The sequence below is a fragment of the Penicillium cosmopolitanum genome (assembly GCF_028827165.1).
Source record: "Penicillium cosmopolitanum strain IBT 29677 chromosome Unknown utg000002l:1.0-415252.0:1.0-415526.0, whole genome shotgun sequence".
Lineage (NCBI taxonomy): Eukaryota > Fungi > Ascomycota > Eurotiomycetes > Eurotiales > Aspergillaceae > Penicillium > Penicillium cosmopolitanum.
In genome coordinates, this window is record NW_026622672.1 from 384,152 (window position 1) to 410,947 (window position 26,796).

General features: G+C 47.5%; 4 protein-coding genes across 4 annotated transcripts; 1 reads left to right on the forward strand and 3 right to left on the reverse strand.

Moving 5' to 3' along the window:
* Window positions 1-7,659: 7,659 nt before the first annotated feature.
* On the reverse strand, window positions 7,660-7,927 carry N7509_000232 (uncharacterized protein; the record flags this gene model as incomplete). The annotated part of the gene is made up of 2 exons (XM_056624879.1): window positions 7,660-7,712; window positions 7,741-7,927. The coding sequence occupies 2 exons, from the start codon at window positions 7,925-7,927 to the stop codon at window positions 7,660-7,662; spliced, it is 240 nt and encodes a 79-aa protein (XP_056494744.1).
* Window positions 7,928-8,898: 971 nt separating this feature from the next.
* Window positions 8,899-9,996, reverse strand: N7509_000233 (uncharacterized protein; the record flags this gene model as incomplete). Its single annotated transcript, XM_056624880.1, has 1 exon — window positions 8,899-9,996. The coding sequence occupies one exon, from the start codon at window positions 9,994-9,996 to the stop codon at window positions 8,899-8,901; it is 1,098 nt and encodes a 365-aa protein (XP_056494745.1).
* Window positions 9,997-19,593: 9,597 nt separating this feature from the next.
* Window positions 19,594-20,186, reverse strand: N7509_000234 (flotillin domain protein; the record flags this gene model as incomplete). The annotated part of the gene is made up of 2 exons (XM_056624881.1): window positions 19,594-20,010; window positions 20,082-20,186. 2 exons carry the CDS (start codon window positions 20,184-20,186, stop codon window positions 19,594-19,596), a joined length of 522 nt encoding a protein of 173 aa, XP_056494746.1.
* A 626-nt stretch (window positions 20,187-20,812) lies between these two features.
* Window positions 20,813-21,841, forward strand: N7509_000235 (uncharacterized protein; the record flags this gene model as incomplete). The annotated part of the gene is made up of 1 exon (XM_056624882.1): window positions 20,813-21,841. One exon carries the CDS (start codon window positions 20,813-20,815, stop codon window positions 21,839-21,841), a length of 1,029 nt encoding a protein of 342 aa, XP_056494747.1.
* Between the last annotated feature and the right edge of the window lie 4,955 nt (window positions 21,842-26,796).

Sequence of the window (26,796 nt, forward strand, 5' to 3'; positions counted from 1 at the left end):
CGTCAGCCATGATGTTAGTGACCGGAGACCGATACAGTTGCGTTTCAGCTAGAAAGGTGCGGAGCCACTGCAGGTGCAGAATAGAGTTGTACTGTCCGATGTATTCGGCATGTGTCGTAGACGTGGCCACTTCCCCTGTCTCTTGGACGACCAGGAAACTGGCGCGCCTGCAAGCTGGAATACATAGCCAGACGTCGAGTATGCACCGTCAGTAACGACAGAGCCCCCGAAGTCGGCGTCTGTATACCCGATTAGCTGTCCACTGCGGTAGGTGAGACGATGAGACTGTGTGGCTTGAATGTAGCGAAGCAGTCGCTGCAGAGCAACTTGGTGGTGTGCTTGCGGCTGAGACGTGAAGCGACTCAACGTGCCCAGTGCAAACGCAATATCCGGTCGCGTGCCAACCATCAGATACATCAACGAACCGATGGCAGTCGCATAACGAGCTTTTGCTTCCTCGTCCAGAAGTGCTTCGTCTGGACGATAATTCAATATCTGCTTGGGATTCACCGGCGTAGACTTCGGCTGACAAGTCTCCATGCCAAAGTCGGAGAGCACCTTCTGGATGTACTGGTGTTGGTGAATAGACACGGAATCGTCAACGTGATAGTCGAATTGAATTCCGAGGAACGATCGCGGGGTGCCCAAATCGTTGAGCCGGAACTCTGTCTGCAATGCTTGTTGCACTTGTTCTATTTCGTGCGTGTTTGCCGCAGCAATGAGAAAGTCATCGACATAAATGCAAACGACGCAATTCGGTTCGTAGAACACAGAGTTATCCGACTGAGCCATGGTGAAGCCATGAGAACCGAGGACGCGGTGGACGCATTGGTACCAAATCCGCGGGGCCTGCTTCAGCCCATACAGTGAACGTCGCAGCCGACACACGTACCCTGGTTTTTCAAAACCTTCGGGCAACTCCATATAGATAGACGAATCGACGTTTCCATGAAGAAATGCGGTGATCGCATCGAATTGGTGAAGCTTCCATCCGCGTAACACGGCACTGGCGACAATGCAGCGGACCGAGTCCATCCGGGACACCGCAGCAAACGTTTCGTGGTAGTCAATGCCATGTTGCTGCCGGTAGCCTTTGATGACCAATCGCGCTTTGCGTGTTCCGTTGGCCTTGGTCTTGAAGACCCATCTGCAGCCAATCACATGGTCTCCAGCTGGGACATCCTCTCGTCGAACCTTTTCCCATGTTCCGTGTTCGAGAAGCGACGCATATTCTTTCTGGATGGCAGCCCACCATTCCAACTGGTTTGGGCCTGATACCGCTTCGCGAAAGGTCGCCGGGTCGACTGGTCGCGCCGTTGTGGTATTCAAGGCACCTGCCGAATACACCTTGCCGAGTGATTCCAAGAGACGCCGTGACGGTCTGCGTCTGCGTCCATAGAGTGAATACCCAAGATCCGATGTCAAGTCGGTTCCTTGTTGGCTTGGATTGACCACGGGAAGTGTCTCTTCTTCACGCTCAGATGGCGTTTCCTCTCGCTCACTCGACGGAGGTGATGGCGATGTAGGTGGTGTTGGCAGCCTGCTGGCTGAACTCGGCAGTGATGGAAAGACAGGTGATGGAGGGGCGTTGTCCGGGAGGTCGTTGCCTGTTTCCCCCTCGATGAGTGGCGCCACTGGGGTCCTCTCATCGAACTCGACATCACGGGAAAAAACAGTCTTTCTAGAATGGATTTCATACAGCTTGTACCGGTTTGGTTCACAATAGCCTAGCATTCGGCACTCAGATGATCTCGGTCCAAGTTTTGCTCGGTGCTCTTTAGGAATTAAGACCCATGCACGGGAACCGATCCGGCGCAGATGCAAGAGCGTGGGCGGCTTCCCATATAGAATTTCAAACGGCGTCTTTTTCTGTAAGATCGAAGCTGGAGCACGCAGCTTCAAGTAGACCGCTGTGTCTACAAGTTCGATCCACCAGGAAGGAGGAAGGCTCGCATCGGACAGAAGCGTGTTGACCCGCTCCCGGATAGTGCGATTGGTGCGCTCCGCCAGTCCATTCTGCCCTTTGCAGTAGGGCGGCGAGGTGTCAAACTCAACTCCCTGGGATTCGAGATGTGTTCCAATGGGCAAATATTCTCTCCCGTTGTCGGTGAGGAACCTTTTTATCCAGGCGCCGAACTGTCGGTGCACCCAGGCCTCGAAGTTCTGGAACTTCTGGAGCGCTTCATGCTTCCATCTCATGGCGTAGGCCCACGAGCCTCGAGAATAGTCGTCAGTAAAGGTGATCACGTACCTGGAGCCATCTTTGGCGACCGGCATCTCCATGATGTCCGAATGAATCAATTCGAAAATTCTCGTTGAATGCAGACGTGGCCGTCGTGCACGGGAGTTCCTCTTCAGATGCTGCTTACCCGACATGCACGCTGGGCACTGCGGCGTTGCCTGCAGCTGCGCCTGCGTCAGCGGTCGGTACGGAGTGCCGGTCTGCCGGAGGACCATCCGCAAGTCGCCCCGGTTCAGATGTCTCATCCGAGCGTGCCACAGCGCTTCGGAGGCCTGGTCCACTCCTTTGCCCGCATCTGCTTCGAGTATCACAGCTTCACCACCGAGTTCAGAGGTTGACGCTGTACATTCTACGTCACTTGACTCTCGAGGGTCGTCGACGTCCATGACCACCGCCTGCGGTTCCAGGGAATCTGCATGGTCATGGGTCGCCGGCGCCCTCGCCAGTTGGACTCGCTCTCGGGATCTCTTGCTCACATGGCACCGCAGGATCAGTAGATCCTCCTCCGCATGGTAGGCGGTCCCCACCGTCCGTCCTCGGCGTTGCACAAAGACGTTCTGCGGGTGCGCCACCACCGAATAGCGGTCTCGCAACAGCTACATGGCCGCGCTTCTTGCAGTAGTTGCATTTCTTGGTGTTCTTCTACACCGTATTGATGGAAGGGTTGCTTGTTCCGCTGGGGACTCGCTGCGGGAACGTCGCAGCGTCCTTTCGCTGCACCGTCTGCTCAGCATTCGCTAGACGGTTGCCAATAGTCGCTGGGTTGACGGGATCCTTATCATTTTGGATCGCATCCACGATCAGGATGTATTCTGGTCCGATCTGCGTGAGCAGAATCGCAATATGGGCTTTGTCGCCGATCGATCCAGGGGCAATCGTATTCAATCGGTGCACTAGCATCCGTACACGATCGACAAATTCGCGGGCACTGCCGCAGCGCTCGCCGGTGGTTTCACGAAGCTGAGCGAACAGCTCGCAGAACGTCGCAAGTTCCATCCGCCGGTACCGCTCTTCGAGCTCATTCCAGAGGTCGCGGGATGTCTCCAGCCCCGCGACATGGATACTGATCTGGGGGGATAGGTACCGGAAGATGGTGTGGTAGGTTTCGGCTTCGCGGCGCGACCATTCACGGTGGCGCTCGAATGCCTGGACCTCCACTTCGAGGCGCGCTTCGATGGCTCGTTGCCTCACCGCCCCAACCAGGTGCGGCTCCACCAGAGGGTGGATGTCCGCCGTGATGGGTTTGGCGTATTTGAACGAGCAGTCAGGACGCTCAAGGTCGCCCGACACGACATCCCAGACCTGCCTTGCCTTGAGGTAGGAGGTCATAAGACGTTTCCATGTTGCGAAGTTGTCGCTTCCTGTCAAAGGCTCAATGGCTGTAACGGCTCGGTCGGGCGAGTCGTGGACCAGAGCCGACATGATGGTTGATGTAAAGCGGGGTAGATATAATCACGAAAGATTAAGATGATTCTCAGATGAGTAGAGACGGCACCCGAGAGTTTCTCCCGGGCTCATAACCTGTTGTAGTTCAGAGGTATGAATTGTCTTATCATTCTAGTGGGAAACATGAGGCTATATATACAGCGAGAAGATCAAGTTGATTTCCAATCAACTTGGTTCTTCGTATACATACTTCGGGATTAATTCCGATGGTTCGGCTTGGTTCCTGATCTGCACCAGCCTCATATCACAACATTACCTACTAAAAGGCTTGGTTGTTTTCAGTACTCAATATGTCGGCGCAATATCAGTGTGACGGGCAATCTTCTCAACAATATGCTCTTATATATATCGACAGTGAGGGACAGCTTCGCCATGAGACATCACCCTCTATCTCAGATAGTATCCAGAATATTCTCACCGCAGAGGTCACGACTGATTTTGTCAAAGCTGTGGCAGATTCGCGTGCAGCCTGCAATGCCACAAGGCAGGCTACACTACCACCTGCCGCCGGTCCTGTTTTCCAACAAGATCTGAGATATGGTGCTTCTATTGCGGGCTTCGAATGGTCTCAGTGGTCTACATTAGACTTCAACAAAAGATCCCTTGTGCAGCCCTCTCTAGAACGATCAAAGCCAATTCTGCAGCAAAAAGAAAGGGAACGTATGAAAAAGCATCTTCAGGCTCCCCAATCTCGGTCCATATCAGTGATGGCAAATTTCTTCGTCAATACTACGCAAACATTTTCCAAAAATTGCAGCAAACGAATTGCCGAATTATTGCTAAAGCCTTTGTGAGACTGGTCGAGCCACGAAAGCAGATTTCCTATGCTTACAACGGTCGAAAGACTGTGGCGGGCGTAAGGCGGCAGCTGAGTCCCGAAGAAACAAAACCACCTTGGTGGCCGGCTGGAGTGAGCCACTGAGAGCCAGACCATCTTCCCAAGGCCGGTGAGAAAATTTGCTGTTCCCCTGGTGCTATATCGACTGATAGCTTAATAGAGCGAATTGCACTTCTCATTCATATTCTTTGCGATCTACGCACTAGTCACCTCATCACAGCGCGAAAATTAAAAGACGCAGAGCAATGTGTCAGACGGTTCATTTCACCGCCCGAACGACTAAGACTGCTAGACGAGCTATATGTCGTCAGGGAAGAGGAAGAGAAGTTTCTAGACGAAACAGGTAGGTTTTTGCAGCTAGACAGAGGAGCACGGCTAACAAATTCTTAAAAGACAGGAACAAAACAGTTTTCATAACGGAAACTGACATTCCCAACCATTCAAAAGTTACGAAGAGAAAGCATCAGAGCGATTACCCTTCCTTACTCGATGAGGAGCACGAACATACGTTGAATCGTCCAAGCCCTGCGACGAGAAGATTATTTCATCAGAGAATCGCGACCAATTTGCAACCCAAGAAATATCCTGTGAGAATGTCTTCTACTCATCGGGAACCTCTATTTCATCCTTTCATAGCCGCTGGAACTTCGACATCTTCGGTCCACAATTGCCCGTATGCTTTATCTACAACCGCGAGCATTCCTAAATATGTCAACCAGTCCAACCTTATCCCAGGCCAGTTATCATTATTAGAGTATGCTAGCGACATATCTAGCCTTATGCGACCATGAGAGACAACACAATGCTCCGCCTTTACTTGGACTTTTTCTTTGATTAGCAAAGGTTTACGTCATGGATATAATACTGGAACTGAACAATCACATAAATCGCGCATTGCATGCTACGGAAAAGCTTGACTTCTCGGAACGTATTCCTCAAGAATCTCGCCAAAAACTGCTTGAAATGGCTGTAGATTTTTATTGTCCCAAGATTTGAAACTGTAAAGACTCATTTTTTATGCCGAGCACATGTTCAACGGACTTAGAGCCTCGTCGGGGCCTCTCGATGAAGTGTTGAACACAATTTTGTGAATCCTTTCTCATTATACAATTCACTATTCATCCTCCAAAAAATCCTTATAAATTTCCATATAGAAATGGGGATGATCGCGACTTGTACATAAATTAGTTTCGACAGACCATTCTGAGTTGTCTGACATGGAGTGGTCACCACTAAAACGGAAGCCGGCGAGAGCTTCTCATACTCCGAATATCCGATGAAGGCGGTATCGTGATGAACCAGAGTGTCTCCAATGCATTTTTACAGTGTGCCAAAATTTGCGATTAGTATATTTCGGTCCTTGTTGCTATCAATACAAGCATTCGTGCATGAAAGCAAACTAGCCTAAGTAGAGAACCTCACCGCTCCATTCTCGGACGTTGGATAATATAGATCGCAAAGTAGGACATGAATGTGATAAATGGAGTTATTTCGAAATCCAGATATGAAAATTCAAATCTGATTGCTATCACTCTCCCTGACGGCTTTATTATTATCCCGTCTGTAAAACACATATACACCTCATTTTTGAATGCATCGTGTTCAAGCACAGAGCGTTTTCGAGTACAGCCTGTTATTGAGGTGCATCATGTGTGAGATTATGGGATCATGAAGGAGGAACGAGATATGAGAAAAAGGGTTTCCACCGCTTTTGATCTTTCGACTGGGGAAGAATACGATATTTAACAGGTCATTTATTTTATATCACAGGTGAAGAGTTCTAGAACCGGGTATTCTGGCAATTATAGTTTGCTGGGCGCAGAAACTTGCAATTGCGGTATTTTATGTGGTCTTCTAGGGAAACGTCATGGGAGAATATGTAGCGGTGACATATCTTGACTTGCTTCGGCTTAGACTGATCTGAGTGGGGCGCTGGGAAAGGAATCGCGACTGTCTGAGGGGTAAACTGTTTTCGAATTTTACTGAAGGCAGATCTGAACAGCAATGTTTGTCTTGGAATCTCCACTATTGCTTATGCCCCAAGCTTCGGATTCAAATCATATGGATATCTGTCATGATTGGTTGATCTGGCAATTGTGCAATGGCTTCTAGGTAGGACTGGATACAGTTGAATGCCGTCTCATCGGCAAACCTCCCTCCAGAGTAGCGCGAGCTGCTCTTCCTTTCAAATGACGGACTGGAAAGGGAGGGTCGACCGAGCAGAATATGAGCGCGCTAGTAATTCAAAGCAAGAGAAGGATCGGAACGGCGATTCGCCTTCAGGTATTTCACCACCTCGAAAGCGCAGAAAGAAGGGTGCATTGTTGACGCCCAGACATCAACTTTTTCGCGGTAGGAAGTAGGAAGCTATACGACTTTTAATGCGGCTCCAGCCTACGCGAAGAAATCCTGTCGCATATACTTCGTTGATGATACCGTGAGATGTTAAAGCCAAATACGCCATGTAAAAAGGATAGATGGAATGAGAGGGTTTGAGGGATATACTGTAAGAAACGATCTCGCTCTCGTTTCGCTCTCCTTGACCAATGCACCATACGCTTGGCTCCCCTGTCTTCCAGAGCGGGTCCTGTGTCGAGTATCTCGGCCCATCGGGCTAGTATAAATGGATGCCAGGAGGATCTGCCGGCCGTTACTTATCCTACTTCGAATAATTTGCTCATTTTTATATGGTAAAGCCTTTACAGATATGTCAAATGCATGCGAACTGGTATCTTCTATCTTCAGAAGTAAGGACGACACTCACTAATGGGACATGCAGAAAATATTGTAGTAACATCACGTTAAGAGCTTATCCAAACTCTGGCCACCGATGCCTATGTCTATCTATATACTTAATATGGGTATGTATTTTGCAGTCCTAGACTTCTATTTCTCTTTAAATCACATTTTTGAAAGAGTTTGATCCTGCTCAAGAATGCCTTTCCTAAATAAGTAAATGCCATATCGAAGTAGCATTCTCGGGTCGTTTGGCATGTAGATCTCCCAAAATAAGCAGGATTGCGAGAAGTTCACAGTCACGGGGACCGTGAAATACAGAAACATCTTAAATATTGATCTCGAACGTGTTATCTTGCCTATCTTTGATTCAAGGTTTTCGCTTCCTCTTTTATTCTCAGTGTTCTCTAATCAAACGCTGGAAGTCTTTTGAGTCTTCACCCCAGCAGTCTGTGTTCAAATTGCAAAGTAAGCTCACATATTATCGCTGCTCCTCTGTGACACTCGCTCTTGACGCTCGCACCCTCCTCCCGCCCTCCAAAGTATAGACTCCAAAAGCTGAGCTCAAGGCTAGCCCAAAGACCGTATTTCGCAATGGCCCAAAGATCCGGAACTTTAAGCGAAGCCACGATGAAAACACCGAAACCGGCGCCGAGGAATGACATTATGGTAAGACCAGCTTCTTATCAACCCATCGAGGTTGGCTCTGTTTGACTATGAATGCAGGAAGCTGTCTTAGAAAAAGATCAACGGCGCCGATCAGATGCACCGTCAAGCACATGGAGCCGAGAGAATGACCAAATGAATGAAAACGAAATTCTGTTTCCACCTCAGCGGAAAAAGACCCGTAAAGAAAGAAATTCAAGTGAGGCTTTGAGGCATGCTACGAAATTGATGAGCAGAAGCAAATCAGAACACAGCTTCTCGAGGCCCTTCTATGACCATTTGTCACCTTCAGATACTTTCGAAGTATCAGAGTTCTTTAATGGACTACCTGAAAACACTTCTGAGTCATTTGAGCGGCTTATGTCAAGAAAAAGTCAAATGAAACATGAACATCGCTTCTACATGGACAGAAGTGACATCGAGGACTTGAACTCTCCTTCTTGAATACTCGCATACAAACCTTTGTGATAATCAAGAGTACCCAGCCTCGCCTTCAGCGACCTGTATCGACCTGTATCTCCATGTCAGTTCGTCGGCTCACGAGGGAAAACCTCTCCTCGGTCAGCGTCTCGCCCACAACTTCTGGGCTCCAATATCCTGCATAAATGTCTTTCTTTGGAATCCATTCTCACAGCATTACCTATAACTAGAATTTAAATTACCGGCAACGTTTGTATTCTGATCTGGGAAACGCGCCAAGGTGCGATTATCAGCCAACACAACTATACTTTCCGATCCGAGAGTTGGAATCTTGCATTTAATTATGGAATTGAACACTCATAAGGCTTGCTTCTAATTTCCATATGCGATACGCAGTTGTCACCGATTCCTCAAATTGAGTTGAGCAAGTCACACTGACTTCAGCAGTCATTGGTAGCACAATTGCTCCAGAGGGTGGCAATGGGCTCAACCTCGGGCACGAAGAATCCGCCAGATTAATATGTTTCAGAATGTATTTTAAACATCATCATTATATTGAGTGAAATAATTGTATCAACTTGCGGCCTACAGAGGGCTCTAACTCCGTTCCATCGCGGGCGATTCTCACCTCTCTGTTGGCATTCCAGGAATTCCTTAGATCTTGCGTGCAGTCGAAACGTACACGGTTCGTTGAGACCCATTCGACACCAAATGGGGTCCCCAAGGAAGAGAATTTTGACCAGGCTGCTTGCTCATACCCTATGCTGTTGCGACCACCATGGTTCCCGGGAGGCCTGACTTCCCAAAACACTGTTCCGCGACCAAGATCTCGAACGATTATCCCTGCCGGTGCCGTAGACGTTGCCAAAGTGGGAGTCACATTGAGTTCGGTTTTCGCTGAAGAATATTGAGTTCGTGGTGGTACCGTTCGTGACAGATCTTCGTCATCCGTAATTGAAGATGACATGCGCGCATAGCCAAAGTACTCGCCACTTTTATTCGCCGAGAAAATCAAGTAGACATTTTTCGAAGTGTCGTAAGCCTGGCTGAGTGACATTTCGTTATGAGGCTGGGTAGCCCAGATCCCAGTGTCCTTGCTCGCTTCAAGATCCTCTACCGTTAAACTCTTGACAATGAAATACCGATTTTCGGATGGATGAATCTCGAGCTTAGGCTGACATGCCGTCGGGCCGTATGCCTCATTACCCGGTGATTCTGTTGGCCAGATTGAATTGTGTTTCCGGGGGCCAGGCGACCTCTTCTGGAGCTCAGATATCTCCAAATCTTTGCGTAGCCGACACACGAGACGTGAAAATCGTAACTGGGAACCATGAAACCTTGTTAAAGCATCAATACAGGAAGTGGCAGATCGATAGTTCACGAAAGCACAATTGCTCTGGGATATCAAAAACACGCTTTGGATATCCTCAGTGGCCCCTTGAGAGAAATGTTCCTTTAGATCATAAACATCAATCGATGGCGGAAGATTACCAGCCCAGAGGGCATGTTCTGTTTTTTGGGGCTTTGTCGGTGGTCCTCTTCGCATAGGTGGGCTCGCGGCAGCCGAGGATTGCTTCGGCCCCATAGGATTCGAACCATCCACGACCAGTATAGAATTATTGAATCGGGTTGCTTGATCACTAGCCATTTTTCTTATCGAATCTCAGTTGAGCGCAGATTCTGGGCCGGCGCATTCGAGCTTGACCGTGTAGATGATGTTGAAGCTCAATTAGAAGGTCGGGTTGGATGACTCAAATTTGGTCAGAACTCGATCGAAGAAGGCATGAAAAAACAGCAATGGTGCCGACTGGTGCCGACTGGACAAAATGCGGACGAGGGGGGTTATTGTATGGGCCTAAGCGCGCTAGTTAACGCAAGGGGCGAACTAGGGGTCGGTAGCACAGCCCAACAATGTTTATATCGAAAGTGGGAAACTCACGGATCTCATGGATGTGGCGATAAAATCAATGTACAATAAGGGCCTAAGAAGCCGCGCTGTCAACTACCACTACCATCCTCGAAATCTGTTTCCCTTTCATGATGGGACGGAGCCCGATAATGGAGACTCAATTCTTCACGATAGACCAAAATACACATGAACGTCTCGGCCTAACTGGTAGCTACAATCGAATATACTTTTGTTCAAGCTCTTGCGCTACGGCTGGACAGATAGAATCTTCGGTACCAGACGTTTCTTTTTCCGGTAAACTGTTTAAGTCCAGAGATCCAGGTAGGACGAAAGCCGACTGAAACCTATCGCTGAGTCCAAAGGCCCGCACCAACCAATCAAAGCTTCGCTTACATCGATTACCCGGACTACTGAGTGGTTCGCCGCCAGAAGAGAATCGCCTCTGGATCTCGAGTCTACTAATGCTCTCACGGGAATCATTGGCGTTGCACGGTCAATTTGGTGTCCTGTCTAATTTCCAACCACCGAACGCGGTCGTCATTACTGATACTTGTTCTTTGTTCTGAGCTGGTACCGACCCTGACATTGCTGTTTATGTATACATTCGTGGACAGAGTGGCAGTCGTGCTATGCCTGAAGTATTGCATCTCGAAATACGCACGTAGGGTCGCAATCCGGGCTCTTTAGTGGTCGACTGACCGATTTATATCGATGAGGGCCGCGTTTCAATCCTTCGAGCCTCGATTCGGCCGCAAGCAAGAAATCACACAAGAGAAGCCAGATCAATGGCACATTAGTAACGAGAATTGCCATAGTAGCTTCGCAAATGTACTAACTTATGTAACCGTAAGAAAATCCCCGATGAAAATTTCCTTCTTTGTCCCTTCTCATCGAATATCATTTGCGCCGTTTATCCAACCTACACTAAATATGCAGACTGAACCACGCTCTTTGCATCTCACACATTGATTTCCGCCCGTGTATTATGACTTGAAACGTCGGTAAGAAGGTGCATTTCGACAGCTGCCTGGAGAAATCACGTTATTTTCTATACAACGATCCACCGAAAGTCTATACCTCCGAGCCATAATCGATGAAAAGTCGTGTCGCTCCGCATCCATCAAGGATTGCGCCTTCTGCAGCTCCTGGTCAAGAGAGAGAGCATTGGATTCCTTAGAGTTCATACCTCGGCAAATTTTCCCATCTCCTTGCCAACCTATTTAGTGGTAAGCTTTCGACATGGAAGGGTGAAATTCTGATTATCACAATCCCACTACATATTCAAGCAGTCATTCCACCGGTACTGAAGCTATCTTTCAATTCTTCGGAGCTTCTGAAAGCTTAATAAAGGAGAGTCGGCAAGAGAAAGCGAGAGAACAAGGGACTCTGCTGTGATATGGGGGTTGTGTAGATCAGGACCACGCCGCACCCTAAATTGTACAGTATCTGCCTGCTTTCGTGTAGAGGGTGTGACAAAACGTACTTTGCTGTGACCCCAACGCTGAGTGAACATAAAAAAGTCTATGATTGGGCTGGTAGGTAGCCAGAGGTGCAACATGACTTGATGTTTGTATAATTAGGATGGGACATTCATTGAGTGCAAGAAAGGGCTCATAATCGGTGAGTGAAATGGTTTGGCATGACCTATGGCATGACCACTTTTGTGCCGCCTCCTGTAGCGATGATGTACGGACCTGTGTTGGTGGACGTTGAAACGCATTGTTGGCGCTTTTCCGTAGTATCGCCGGGGGTGTTGAAACGGTGCCAACAGTCAGGGCAACTCTTTGGTGTACTCAATCATCAAGGAAAAGCCGCGATGCCTCCGAATACTGCGTCAGGTCAATGGGTAAATGTTCAACCAGCTGCAATCTGAGGGGCAACGGTGTTGAGACCCTCACAATTCGCAACGATCATCACATCCACGCAAGAATAAGGGCTGGGTGCAATGCTATAAGTATCCGAACAGCAGAACGGTCGTTCTCAAGCATTCCCTTGTCATCCTGGAGCAAAGAATATCGAACACTTCTCGACTTCGCCAGCTGCTCTCCTCCAGTATGGACCGACCCGACCCCCGAACTGTCATGTACTTGTGATCGAAGGGATACGAGTGAAGAATGTGAGATATGCCTGATATGGGTATGATGATATTCAGACTAATCGCTGGTCCTCCTAAGAAGATCCAGCTCCTCCTTTTGAGGGGATCCTCTGTGCGTATGCAAGCAGGTAAGCGAGGTGATGTATCAACAGGCGGCCCCGGTGGTGGATAGGCACCTCCTCCACATTTCCTATACCTCACTGTACGGTTGGCGTAACAAGTCATGAAAGTTGAAATTCTCCAGTGAGATAGAGTAGAAATATATTTGAACATGACCATTCACGCGTAGTTTTGCCGCTAAAAAGTCTGTTTGCCAGCCTCGCAGGATATAGGCTGAAGTCACTGAAAACAAAAGAAAAGGAAAAAGCTTTTCACCAATTCTTGGCCATTCCTTCTTTCACTTAGTCAAATAGAAAATCCCCGAACTAAAGTCTTATTACGGGACTTGAAGGTGTCTTAGGAAATCAGCTAATTGAAAGATGCATATCAGAATGTCATCTCCATACTTTAAGCTCTCGGTGTGTAGGCGGGTGATAGGTGATACTTCCTAGTAGCAAATATATAGGCTCGAGCACGATCAAACTACAGGAATGATGCAAGCACGTGGGGCCTGTTTGGGCATGGGAAAATACGAACTTTGCATATGGGGGGCAACATGTCGATCTTTTCATGCAACGATGAAACAATATATTCCGTAATATATGTGACGACAAGATGGATACCTTTCCGAGAGACACACTGGGGATTATGAGAATTGTCAACAGGACACAATCCGAAGGGTAATTGTGAATCCAAATTAGGACATAAAAATTCTATTAATATACGGCAGAAAAATAGTAGTAACATCTCAATACTTTTAATTCATGCGCCAAAGGTAATATTGAAAACTCTTTCTGAGACACGCTAGAGGTTTTATTTCCAAGAAACGGAGTCAATCACGATCTTCCGCATGCATGATCATTTCAGGCAAGTCAGATTAAACTAAGCTTTCTGTTGTTTCTTAGTCATGATGATGAAATTTCCGTGCTTCTTCAGTCCGAGCGAGGTAGACCCTGGAGCAGTTAGCACGAAGATGATCGTCGCGATGGCCGTCTTGGCAAGCGGCATAAGCACTAGTCTTAAACAGGCACTAGTGGTACATTTTGAACAAAGTCATCTTTTCTTGCCCTACCTTGAGGGCAGACCAAGGCATTTAGTCATTTCTCTCTAGCGGGTAGAGTGCTCGTAGTGTTAATTGAATAGACTCTGGTCGTGCTGTGATAGGTGTTGTGATAGGGACGTTAAAATAAAATGTCCAATTCATGCCAGGGTTTTAAAAGTGGGCGAGACTTTGGCCAATAAGATTACGAGAATTCAAAGGTGAGCCGTCCTAAATGCACATCTCGAACAAAAGTACCAGGCATCTCTTGGTGAATGCATGGCCTAGAATCTTCGTGGTAGGCTCAAGGGCTTCAACCCAGCATTGAAAGCCGTGCTAATTAGAGCGAAGAATTCTCTATTTCCACCACGACAGAAAATTTCTATGATGCTATTTTCCCCTTGACTGGGATACTGTACGACCATTCCGTTCCCCTGAACTGTTCCCCGTGGCTGAATACTCATATTGCGAGTTTAAGCCATCAATTTGGCTTTAAATTACGTTATACAAATCCCCAATAGAAGCAAGCCAAGTGTGGGTGCCTTCCAGAGGCGTCCTCTCATTGTCTCATTCTGCCAAGACTTCTAAAGTAGTTGTAAAGTTTCATCCCCCGCCTGCCTGCAGTAAGATTCCTAAACACTGTTCGTCACCGGTCTCAGCGGCGTAATGCAGCGGCACCCAACCGGTCGCGTCAACCACGCTCGTACTGGCACTATACCGAAGCAGCTCACGTACCATTGTGTGATGACCCCCCCCGAACGGCTACGTGAAGTGCTGTGGATCCTGTTCCGTCGACCGCATTAGGATCAGCGCCCCGGTCAAGGAGGAGTCTAAACGCTGAGAGATGACCTCGTGTAATAGCGATATGCAGGGGCATCGTCCACGTCCTCCACCCTGCTCCACTGTCGGGCATAAGGTCGCGATCGCTCTTTCGTCCAAAAGGCCGAGTGGGTGTATTTGCGGGCAATTTGAAGGGAGTTCCCTGTTGCTGCCCTGCCATCAAAAGCTCCTCGGGATAAATATAGCAGCTGTCGCACAGATTTCTGGTATGAAAGCCTGGTGAAGCTGGTGAGCTATGAGATATGCATGTGCGTATTGACAACAAGTCTCTTACGTTTGCTCGGGCTGGCGGAAGGATCTGAATCCCTCCTGCATGTACAGGGGCCAAATTGCAGTCGATCCTCAAGTGGCAAACTAGTCGGTACCAAGTTGAGGTCCCTATATTCGGGAATTTGTGCTAGAAACGGCTCGTTGAAGACGCACGTTTCCGTGGACAGGCCGTCGGCTCCGTTGGATGTAGGACTCGGTCCGAACGGGACTGACGAAGTCAGATCTTCTTGGCAATGGCCCACAGGAGACATGCAACTGTGTGGGTTGGTCGATATCGCTGGGTAATATTTCTCCGAGTGTGGCTTCGCACTCGATATGCTATAGCATTCTAGTGGTCGTGATCTGTTGGAATCTGATTTTGTATTTTCACCTAATTTTGTTAGTTGTGTGTTTAATGTCGGCGGACCGGACGATGTACGATGTTTGCGCTGTGCTAACCTGTTACGCTTTCTGCGTCTTTCGAGGTAAAGCTATCTTGGTTCATCATGATGGGTCGATTTGCGGAAAAAATGAGGTTTGACAAGAAAGACCTTGATATCACTGCGAAGTGCTGATGACTCTAAAACACAGCGCACTTGAAAGCATTCAATGATATGGATATATATAATTCAAAGCAGCCCAAACGTACAGGAGAATGCCTTTTATATAGCCAATCTAATGTCGATGTGGCGACTAGCCGCCTGATCTGCCGGAAGGGCATCAAATTTAGGCCGGGAAGATGCGGCCTTTTTGCATAGTTACATGGTGCATATGCTAGACTTTAGCTACGCCATATTGATCCAGCCTTGTGGCTGTATAAAGGATAAATTCATAATACAAATTCAAAAATTGATGCCTCGAGACTTGGTGAAAGTCCCGACGGATCTCACACGTCATTTCTCCAGCTGCTGACCTGTTAATTCCAGACTCGAGTCTAGGTTTTACCACGTGATGCCCTATGCTCTGGAAAAAGATGAGTTTCATAAGCCTGTACCGTGTTAGTATATTAGCTTGACACGGCACTTTGAAATGGATTCTCGCAAATGGAGGGGGAAAAGAGGCCGCTCTGGGAGAGCATGTGCAGGGATGAAGATTGAATATTAGCTTGATGGTCTACCGCGAGAAGCCATTCTATAAACTTTGCTTGTGCATTCGTAGTTTTTGTATTATGTGCGACGTCAACATTTTTGTGAACTTCTTGGTTTTGATTGGTGTGATCATCAGTACTTGTTTCAACTGATCTACAAGCCACACTAATCATTGCGCGTTATTACAAACTTAGGCTTCCATTGATGAGATGAATTGAAGGCGGGCATTTGAGATGCGGATTTATTGATGACCTCTCGCAGTCAAGATGGGAACAAGAAAGTGTACAGTTTGGCCGTAACGGGTCACCTGTCGCTGCGGTCTTATGCGTAAACGCATTAGACTGTAGCGTCAGAGAAGGCCCGTCCGCGCTCCCTTGTAGGGAGGCAATGTGTCTGTATATTGCAATGCTGGTTTCTATATACAGAGGGGGGTTGGAGGGACAAAATTGAGACTTGACTGCGTGAGAGATGACGAGCTACTACCAGAGGCAAGCAACTGACTCTTGCGAGGCAGTTGTAGGAAGAAGGAGCCCTCCGTAATGTCGGTGTAGATGTCACGTGAGGCAGCGTGGCAGCTTGAGGCAACCCCGATAAAACTCCTCCCTATATAACCTATAGGAAATAAGCCATATTCTACGTTTGAAACCACATTATCTCTTAACGATTTAACATTTATTTTGAGCTGAGAACATAGAAGAACATCAAATTCAAAGTTTGTGGCAATTTAAATAATTCCTTTCCATTCCACCATATTCCTGATGCCCTCAGATTCTTCATTCAGTTGACCAATATTGTTGTGATATGAGGCTGGTGCAGATCAGGAATCAAGCCGAACCATCGGAATTAATCCCGAAGTATGTATACGAAGAACCAAGTTGATTTCCAATCAACTTGATCTTCTCGCTGTATATATAGCCTCATGTTTCCCACTAGAATGATAAGACAATTGATACCTCCGAGCCGTTACAACAGGTTATGAGCCCGGGAGCAACTCTCGGGTGCCGTCTCTACTCATCTGAGAATCATCTTAATCTTTCGTGATTATATCTACCCCGCTTTACATCAACCATCATGTCGGCTCTGGTCCACGACTCGCCCGACCGAGCCGTTACAGCCATTGAGCCTTTGACAGGAAGCGACAACTTCGCAACATGGAAACGTCTCATTACCTCCTACCTCAAGGCAAGGCAGGTCTGGGATGTCGTGTCGGGCGACCTTGAGCGTCCTGACTGCTCGTTCAAATACGCCAAACCCATCACGGCGGACATCCACCCTCTGGTGGAACCGCACCTGGTTGGGGCGGTGAGGCAACGCGCCATCGAAGCGCGCCTCGAAGTGGAGGTCCAGGCATTCGAGCGCCACCGTGAATGGTCGCGCCGCGAAGCCGAAGCCTACCACACCATCTTCCGGTACCTATCCCCCCAGATCAGTATCCATGTCGCGGGGCTGGAGACATCCCGCGACCTCTGGAATGAGCTCGAAGAGCGGTACCGGCGGATGGAACTTGCGACGTTCTGCGAGCTGTTCGCTCAGCTTCGTGAAACCACCGGCGAGCGCTGCGGCAGTGCCCGCGAATTTGTCGATCGTGTACGGATGCTAGTGCACCGATTGAATACGATCGCCCCTGGATCGATCGGCGACAAAGCCCATATTGCAATTCTGCTCACGCAGATCGGACCAGAATACATCCTGATCGTGGATGCGATCCAAAATGATAAGGATCCCGTCAACCCAGCGACTATTGGCAACCGTCTAGCGAATGCTGAGCAGACGGTGCAGCGAAAGGACGCTGCGACGTTCCCGCAGCGAGTCCCCAGCGGAACAAGCAACCCTTCCATCAATACGGTGCAGAAGAACACCAAGAAATGCAACTACTGCAAGAAGCGCGGCTGATAAGTCGACCCGGCGACCTTTCGCGAAGTTGTGTCGGGTCCAGACCAGCTGGACTGGTGGGTCGCCATCCAGAAAGAATATGCGTCGCTTCTCGAAAACGAAACATGGGAAAAGGTTCGGCGAGAGGACATCCCAGCCGCAGATCATGTGATTGGCTGCAAATGGGTCTTCAAAACTAAAAGCAACGGAACGCGCAAAGCGCGATTGGTCATCAAAGCCTACCGGCAAAAACATGGCATCGACTATCACGAAACGTTTGCTGCTGTGTCCAGGATGGACTCCGTCCGCTGCATTGTCGCCAGCGCCGTGTTGCGCGGATGGAAAACACCAATTCGACTGCGGTCACTGCATTTCTTCATGGTGACGTTGACTCGTCTATCTATATGGAGTTGCCCGAGGGCTTCGATGAACCAGGGTTCGTGTGTCGGCTGCGCCGTTCACTGTATGGGCTGAAGCAGGCCCCGCGGATTTGGTACCAATGCGTCCACCGCGTCCTGTCCTCATCTTCCCATGAACTACATTGGCACCACCGCGATCGGATGCGCGTTCCTATCGCTGTGCATCTTGTGCTGCTGGTGCTTTCAACTTCTGTGGTGGGGATAGCAGTTCTTGCCATTGCGACAGTGAGTGCGCCAGCCCCGTTGAAGGCTTCAGCAGAGCAGAAAATTTAAATGTTGCACAGCGGATTACCATCTACGATTTTGTGGTCGATGTAGGGTAAGCGTTCCACCCTCCTGAATCCCCACATCATCGCTAATCTTTACCCGGATTTCAAGGCCTCGAACTCGTTGCTACCATTAAAGCCAGCCAAATCGCTTCCAACCTAGATCTTCTCGAGACGACCTGCAAGCCGATATCGACGAGTCTCCTTGTCCAGTCTGCCCTTCGACGCTACAACCAAGGAAACAGGTCGAATGAGAATTGGTTTTACGCCATCACGGAATTGTAGTCAGCACTTGGAAGCCGAGGATACTTGAGTTTATACCAGGCGATTCTTTTCCCGTTGGAGGGAATTTCGAGTCAAAGGCTGCTCAATGTCACCAGTGAAAGCATCCCGGACATTTTCCTCCCATATAAATAATCCAATGGGAGTTCAGTCAAGTTGGGGTCGACAGACCTCGGATACCCATCAAAACCGTACCCTTAGTCTTTCGTTATAGTAGGACCAAGAAAATGACACCCAGTTCTCTCGTTAGCCATAATGATCATAGCGCTCAACAAAGCATGGCGCTTGACCCGTGGGGCGATAAATCACAATATGCACCAATACCTGGCAACTTCTATTGGTCACCCACCTTCCCCTCCGATATAAGCTGCACCAACTTCGATACCAGTTCTCCTATCGATTGCGCCTCCCTACAGCAAACCGCTTCCCAAAAGAATAGTGTTCCGTTACACCAGTTCGGTGATTGGGAGGAAGGTCGAACATATGACGTGGATCCACCGGCTTGTATCCACTACTTGATTCAGTGGAGGGTCACTCGCAATAACAGGACGGTAGCGAAACATACAGAACATGATCTGATTCTAGCCCCTAGATTTCTCTGGAGGCTCTTTTTGCAAACGAAGCTCAAGGAGCTACTTATACGAAAGTACCCACATCGAATACTTGAATCGGATGTTGTTATATCCGCCACTCAGCAAAAGGGCCTCACTTTGAAGTTTGATGGAACCGACATCCATTTAACCTCTATAGAAAAACAGGTTTTTGATTGCAAATTTAAGCACGCTATGAAGGTTCGAATGAAGGTTGTACAGTAGAAATTGCCCGGGGACGCATTAAAGTGCCACAACCGATTCATGCAATCACTTTTTCTCATATACAGCTAAACTAGTGCCTATCATTAATTAGTTATTTTTGCAAAAATAGCCGTAGCTTTGCGGTGGGTTTCGTGCACGTAGTTTTCGATAGCGCTTAAGCTGATGTCGATTGGCTCCTGACGACCCTTACATTGTGAGTGCGTTAAGTAAATGATCCTCAGATTTCGTCAGGTCGAGTAGATATCTATCCGATCCACCTCTATCCATCCCTTTTACGCACTGAGGATATCTTGCTGATCCGTGATCTCAGCCTCGAGACTGAGGTATTCCTTGGAGAAAGGGCTGTTCGCAGCGTGGAGATTTTGCCGTATGTCTGCTTGAAAAGATCCATTTCTCACGGATGCAACGATATCGCCGATATCGTTGGTAGCGATGTATGCGCAGAGTTCACCCTTCACTAATCCGGTTATACGTTCACGGTTACATGGATATTCCAGAATATTCATTGCCTTGTTTCTTTGAAGACTAGGCACGCAAAGAAACCGTAGGGCTCCTGCGACACTCGGGTCATCGGCGGAGTCACGAAAGCCGACAAGGAATATTCCCTTTAGATCGAACTGGACGCGGTCCTTTGTGATAACTGGAATACTGAGTTGCAGAGCGAGGGGGGCAATGCAAATCTTTAAATGCTTTAATATTGTCAACTGTACACTTTACATTTGTTCGTTTCGGGACACCGGTCAGCATAGGACGCACGTACATGTCGGAAGAGAGGAATGGCGAATGCTGTTCTTTGTACCCTTGCGCCTGAGTAAGTCTCAATTATAAGACGCTCGTTTGGCTTGGTTGTGTGGAAAATCTCCATAGCACTGTCTGAGGGTGACTAGGGTATTCTTGAGAGCCACGGATTTTCTATTCAGGGAATCCCAAGCTCTAAGCAAGAAAGTATTTAATAGAGACCAAATCTGATCCACGTTTACATGTCAGGACTTCATTCGGAAGAACAGGTTATTCAAACCAAGAATAAGTTGAAGTGTATATGTTGACGTCACTCGGGTCTCCCAAAGGCCTAAGGCGTAGGTCGTACTCGGGCTGCAGCTAGATGGGCCTATCGGCTGACTTGAGCAACCCTTGATCCTTATCTGGAATACGAAGTGTGTGCTGATACATTTCCGTCAGAAAGCTTCACAAAGGGAATTAAACATAGTCCGCGGAAAATCACAGTTGTCAGTTGTCATAAGCTTTCTCGGGGTGAGTTATCTGAATGGCTGACAAGTTGGCGACGAACCGTGGTACAGCGGGAGTCATGGCTGACATACTACCCATTTGCCTGTATGCACGGGTCTTTGAGATTGACCACATGATAGGCAATTCTAGGCTCTTGTGGAGAAGCATACTGCAAAGGCAGCACGGCCGTTTGAAGTCAAAGAATCGCAGATTTATATACAGAACCTGCGTGCCTCACGTCTTTCGCAGCAATCTAGCAACAAAATGTCTAAACACTTCTGGGAGCGCTTGCGAAGTGCCAATTCTTCTATAAGCACAAACACCACAATCCCGCTTACCTTTGCGTCCTCTCTCGGTCAAAATGGCGTCCGGAGCTCGACAAGTGATGCCGATTTTGAAAAATCTCTCCATCTCAGTGTTGCACTGGCTGGGATGGTCGTTCGTTTGATAATCCAGGTCCACATCAAAAAGAACGGTTATGCACTGAGCTGGCGGTGGCTTCATTCATCGGATTTTATGGTTTGGGTCGCGATGGGTGTTGTTATGGTATTCTGGACCACATTTGAGTTTTTATCGGCCTGGCTTTTCGAAGATACCGTGCATGCTTGCATTCGCCGTTGTAAAGATCCTTGTCCTGAAAAAACAGCGGCTAATTCTTGCATTGAAGCTTGCGCTAATCCATGTCCTCGCAAACGACGAGTGTTGCCATACTTTGCGCGCCTAGTTTTCGTGCCCTGGTTCTTGATCGCTGCATTTACATGGTGGGCCCTGAGTTACCTACTCTACCATTTCTTTTTCTCATCCAGCTGGAGAGACGATAGAAGACCCTTATCTTCACTCGATCCGGGCTATAAAGTATACTCATACCTGTTTGCCCTGAATCCAAGGTCGTACTCACCTACCCGAGGGGAAGCTCGAATTTCGATTCAAGCTCTTCGCCTACTTACAATAGCAGTCAATTTTATGATTATCTTCACAGCCATCGGTGCTTTCATTGACGAATTGTACACAGCTTCGGCGACGCAGATTGCCGCACTGATAGTATCTTTCCATGCGGGGCCGCGTCATTACTTCGATGCAGAAAAGCCTCACAAGTCCAGACTCGATGATATACGGATACCACTATCTGGACACATTGACCAGTGTTTGATTTACATCCTACATTCAAGATGTTCAAACTTCGATGTAAAACATTTGGTGAGACTCGAAAGTGAACACAACGCCGTCGATACCTACCGCTTAAAAATGGAGGAATTGGAAGTTGACACATCCAAGTTCAATCTGAAAGAATGACGCAATGCAATGAATAACCTCATCATTTCTCGCATCAGAAATGTCATTGTCAGGGATGATGAAAATCTTGTTTTTTTGGCAAGGCACCTTAATGAAACTTGTGGCAGCAAAGAACATGGGGATGGCACCCATTTCCACAACCTTGAAAACCATCATCCGGAAAATGGTTTCCGGACAATCAGATACAATGGTCACTTGGTGCGGAACACAAGTTTAGTGGGCAGAGACGTGGTTATGGCTCTTCTTCATTGGGAGCGTCTATTGTTTGAGTGGCGGAACAATCTAAGCAGTGATCTGCAAGCTAGAACCTCTACATTGCGATCAACAACCTCGCACCCATGTTACGATGTAACACTGCATCTTCAGCCCCATCAAGCATAATATACGATTGGCTTGAGGAAGGGGCTCAGTGGGCTTAACAATGCTGCCCAAAAGGTCTACAACATTCTCGCACCCATGGACAGTTGGAAGCTGCCGAATTTCGATGGGCTCGGTTGTATACCGCCCATTCTGTCTGTAGTATTTGGCGATAGAAAGTTTGACTCGCCTCAAGAGTACGCCGGGTTACTGTGGGAGGAATGCTGGGAAGCTGACCAAAGTACGTTTGGAGCACTATATTTATGGACAACTGTGTGGTATCTGGACATGGGGAACGATGTGGGTGTTAACACCACACCGTTGATACCAATCAGGCCTGTAACAAACCATTTTACGTATCCAACGAACTGGAGGATGTACTGGCGGCACGTTTGGCAGACCGCAGTCCTCTGCCAACTGGTTGTTGTGTTACCTACTGTCATCTCATCCATATTCACTTTTGCTGGTTAGGTCTAGAAGTACCTAATCTAGTCTGGCGCGGTGTCTTGATCTTTCAAAATACAAGCCAACGATGTCACAAATACCCGAGTGTGGCACGGAAAGGATATTGATGTATATTATTTGTTAGCATAGATTGCTGGTGAATAATAATGCAATATTGGGCATGAATCATATTCAACCATCCTGAGCCTATGCAGGGGGTATCCGACGTCGCTCTTCACGATGGTATTTGAACACATTGATCAGACTATATGTTGCAGGCCCGGACACCTATGTTGGCTCCTGGCCACTTTGTCTACTTCTCCACCCATCTTAGCCATTTGGGTTCTAGGGCTTCATTACGCACTTTCTCTATCCGTTACCATCCATGAGTGGCTCGCCCCGGTTATATAATTCTCTTATTGACTTAACGACCTGGTATTTACTTTTACTATTTGCCTCCGTGATACGGTAACATGTGAAGTCCACATCAGCCTTAGCCTTCGCTTCTCCACGACTTTTGTTTAGCTTTCACGGCTCTAGGGCTTTGCCTGCGCTGGTTCGCACGTTTACGTTCAGTGCTTGTCTCTTTCCTATCTTATGGCTATTTTTAAACCATAACTCACTCTAGCTTATTCCCACGCCTTGCTTTATTGACCTGTGAGAGCACACTCAGAGCACCGTCAAGATAAAGGTCCAGTTACTTAGCTTTATAGTTTTATTCCGTTGTTTGGGATACCAAGATTTGAACCTTCTAGTCGGCTTTAGCTGCTGTCTTTCGCATCTTTGATCAATCTATGGCCGTGTTGCTATAGCTCCTCACCCTCCCGCTGGGCCCTATATAGTCGACTATTACCATAAGGATTCCAGGACCCAACTTTTAGAGCTGGAACCGGACCAACAATCCTTCAGGATCTTTCCGGTTCGCACCTGCAGGAACCTGGAGTACATAATTTTGCCAAGGAATTTATACCTTGGGTGCATAAATTGCTAATTCATCTTGTATTATTAGTTATTTACACATGTTCTGGTCTCGCCCTCTACCAGTCTTCGACGTTAGCTACCTCAGAATGAAATTCTATGAAACTGTCTCGTATATCAGTTATGTCCTCTAGAAACATCAATTTGCCTTGAGATTCCCACTTGGTTTTACTCTTTGTGGGTAAGGAGATAGCGGACATGTACCATAGAGATTGTAGTGTATGAGGAAGGAAATATATATTTCTAATATAGGCAACTCTACCATGCTTATGTAACTATTACCGAACATGCCCAATAGAATCAGATGATTCATTGAAGGTATTCGGACAGTTTGAGCGATCCCGGGGTCTATACAATCGAATTATAGCGTACTATTGACACCATACGGGGGGAAATTAGGTGAACGATGAATAAGGCTATCCCGAAGGGTCCTAGTGGTATTTGACCACTCCCTCATGTTGTAGCATGTGCGAGATAGTTGTATTAAATTTGGTCTTATGTGAGTTACTACCAAGTTATGTAGATACAGGAACCTTAATGCATGAGAAGTGCGTATCAGGGTGACAGAACGATATCACCAATACAGGGGCTTCAACACCTCAGTTTCTCACATTGGCCTAAGGGTAATTCAACAGCGCCCTCATCCAGTATTTTCCATCAATAATCAACGATCAGATAACACCATTCATTCCATTAGACGCCTCCTTTACTAGCAGACCCTATTTTTGTTGATATAAATGGTTGTATTCTTCCCGGTAGCACCTCGGAGAGATTCTTCCCCCGTCCACACGGGAGCCGCTTCACGGACTAACATCCCTAGTCTCCTTCGCACTCTCCTCGCTGCTTTTGTTTCCTTGCTCATGATACTTTGAAATCGTCTCGTCCTTAGATCAGATGCCCCACAGTTTTTATGGCGAATTCAATCAAAAGCGGCAAATGTTGCGGATTGAAAAGGCTCGATTGCCGAGAACTTGTGAAGCTCCATCAGATTACCTGTTGAATACCCATCGACTATACAATCAAATCACGAATCACCTTCAAAAAAGCGCAACCCCAGATTCATGCTCTGCAGTCACTTGTACCATCATATTTGGCTGTAGAGATGCAAGATTTAATTTTTTTTAAACCGTCACTTTCGACGCGCCTGTTCGTTCTTTCGAGGATGGATGCACGAAACAGTGGCTCGATGGAGGGTCGATGATCGATCGCAATGATCGAAATTTCGATGGAAACCAGCTTGATCTTATCGCATATATAGCCTCATTTTCCCTCTGAATAATGATCCATCTTCCTTTTGAACTGCAACAGCCGCCAATCCCGACCTGGACGTCTTTCGAAGACACCACTTATGTTTCACTGAATTGGTCGTGGTGAGCAAGCAGCCCGCATGGACATCTCATGAAATTTTGCTTCTCCGACAAGCGGCTCATCGCGAGTGAGTTTTTCGTATTCTCTCCACGGAACACAACCTGTCCGCTGAGCGACCGTGTGGCCCCAATGGGCTACGTTCGACCGCTCGAAATTTCCTAGAACCCCTGAATCTTCGTTCAAGTAATGAAAAAATCGTGCGTGACCTGATCGAATTTGTCATTCTTCCCATTCATCTGCACCAGCCTCATATAATAACAAGAACATTAACGCTTAGTAAGCCTTTGATGACCAAACCGTGGAGTCCCGTAAGCCAGCCGAATCCTCCACCCACCGCGCTCGACGTGCATAGCTGATCACGGCCAATCCCTGACACGCGGCTGTCTGATCGACCTCTTCTCAAGTTGCCCCATCCTGAACGGCCACCGTCTTAGACGCTAGATCGGCAAAGATCTTTCACATTGCGGACAGCACGATAATGATGCCCCCATGGGTCGTAAAGGAATCCCTGTACTGCTGCCTAATTAGCAGTTATTGCCTTCAAACCTGGAATTCCTTCGCTTACCACAACAATGAGAAATTAAATGGTCCAAATAAATTAAAGAAGCATTTGTCTTTTCATTAGTCGAACTTGATCAAAAGAATGCTCATAAGTCTTCAAGATACTTCGCTGCTCTCTTGAGATATCGGTGGGCAATGAGATGTCTCGACCTATCTGGCACCATCTCATTGTATTTGACGAGGATTCTTTTAGGAATATCAAATTCATCAAGCTATTGGATGAGACTTGATCGCAAGAGATGCTGAAGCGATTGGCAGTGTCGGGCGCTGACATAGATAGAGATGGGTGCATCAAGAAATAACGGCATATATCACAGCAGAAAGGTCCTTGCGATGTTTTGCTGTCGCAGGTCAAGCATATCTCATACCCCAAGGGCATTTCTGGAGAGATTATTGATGGAAATAGAAATGGTCAATATTTTCTCGCACAGTAGCTGTTGCAAAAATAAGTTTTATTATCTCCCTAGGTTACTGACTGCATCATGCATTATAATAGGTAGGGTGGGTTCAAGCGATCATTTTGATTTTATGGGTCTCTGGGTCTTCCTGAAAGAGAATGAATCTATGGATGGGATAATGACGGACGACGCTTGGTCTCTGAGTGCTACGTACGGACCATTAAATTTCATTGGTCGGAAATGAATGCCAGTAGATTACGACCAGGATGAATATATGAGAAAGTCCACATGAGCCATCTACAGTAGGTGGTTGAAGAGTCCTGATAGCGCCCTATTTGAAATGCTATTGGCTGGCTGGTAGAATGTGGCAGAAGTTTTGCAGAGAATTTGGGTTATTAAAAGTCATGCGATTGGTTGGGTAAACTAGCCGCGCATTCAATAGCTGGGACTAGGCCTCGCCAAAACCCGACGTCAGGCCCGCGAATTTCATAAGCGGCCGAACTCTCCGTCCTATTTTCACCACTTATTTTAAATTCAGGGCTGAGTGACGTTCAATGTCCCAGAAAGCTTTTCCTGCCAAAACCTGCTTTGCGTCAGTATTATTGGATGCAAACGGAGATCCTCGTGGTACGTATACTGTGGCTAAGGAATTAAAAGGTGGTGGGTATTTCAAAACCTCTTGCAATTTTCTTAGTTCAACTTACTACTAAACTACCAGATTACGACGGCTGGCATATCTTATCCACCTATCTACACCTTATTGACTCAATACATCAAGTTATTAAAGATACGCATCTTTCGATCGCGCAAATTTCGCTCACTCAATGTTATACCAGTGATTTCAATGCA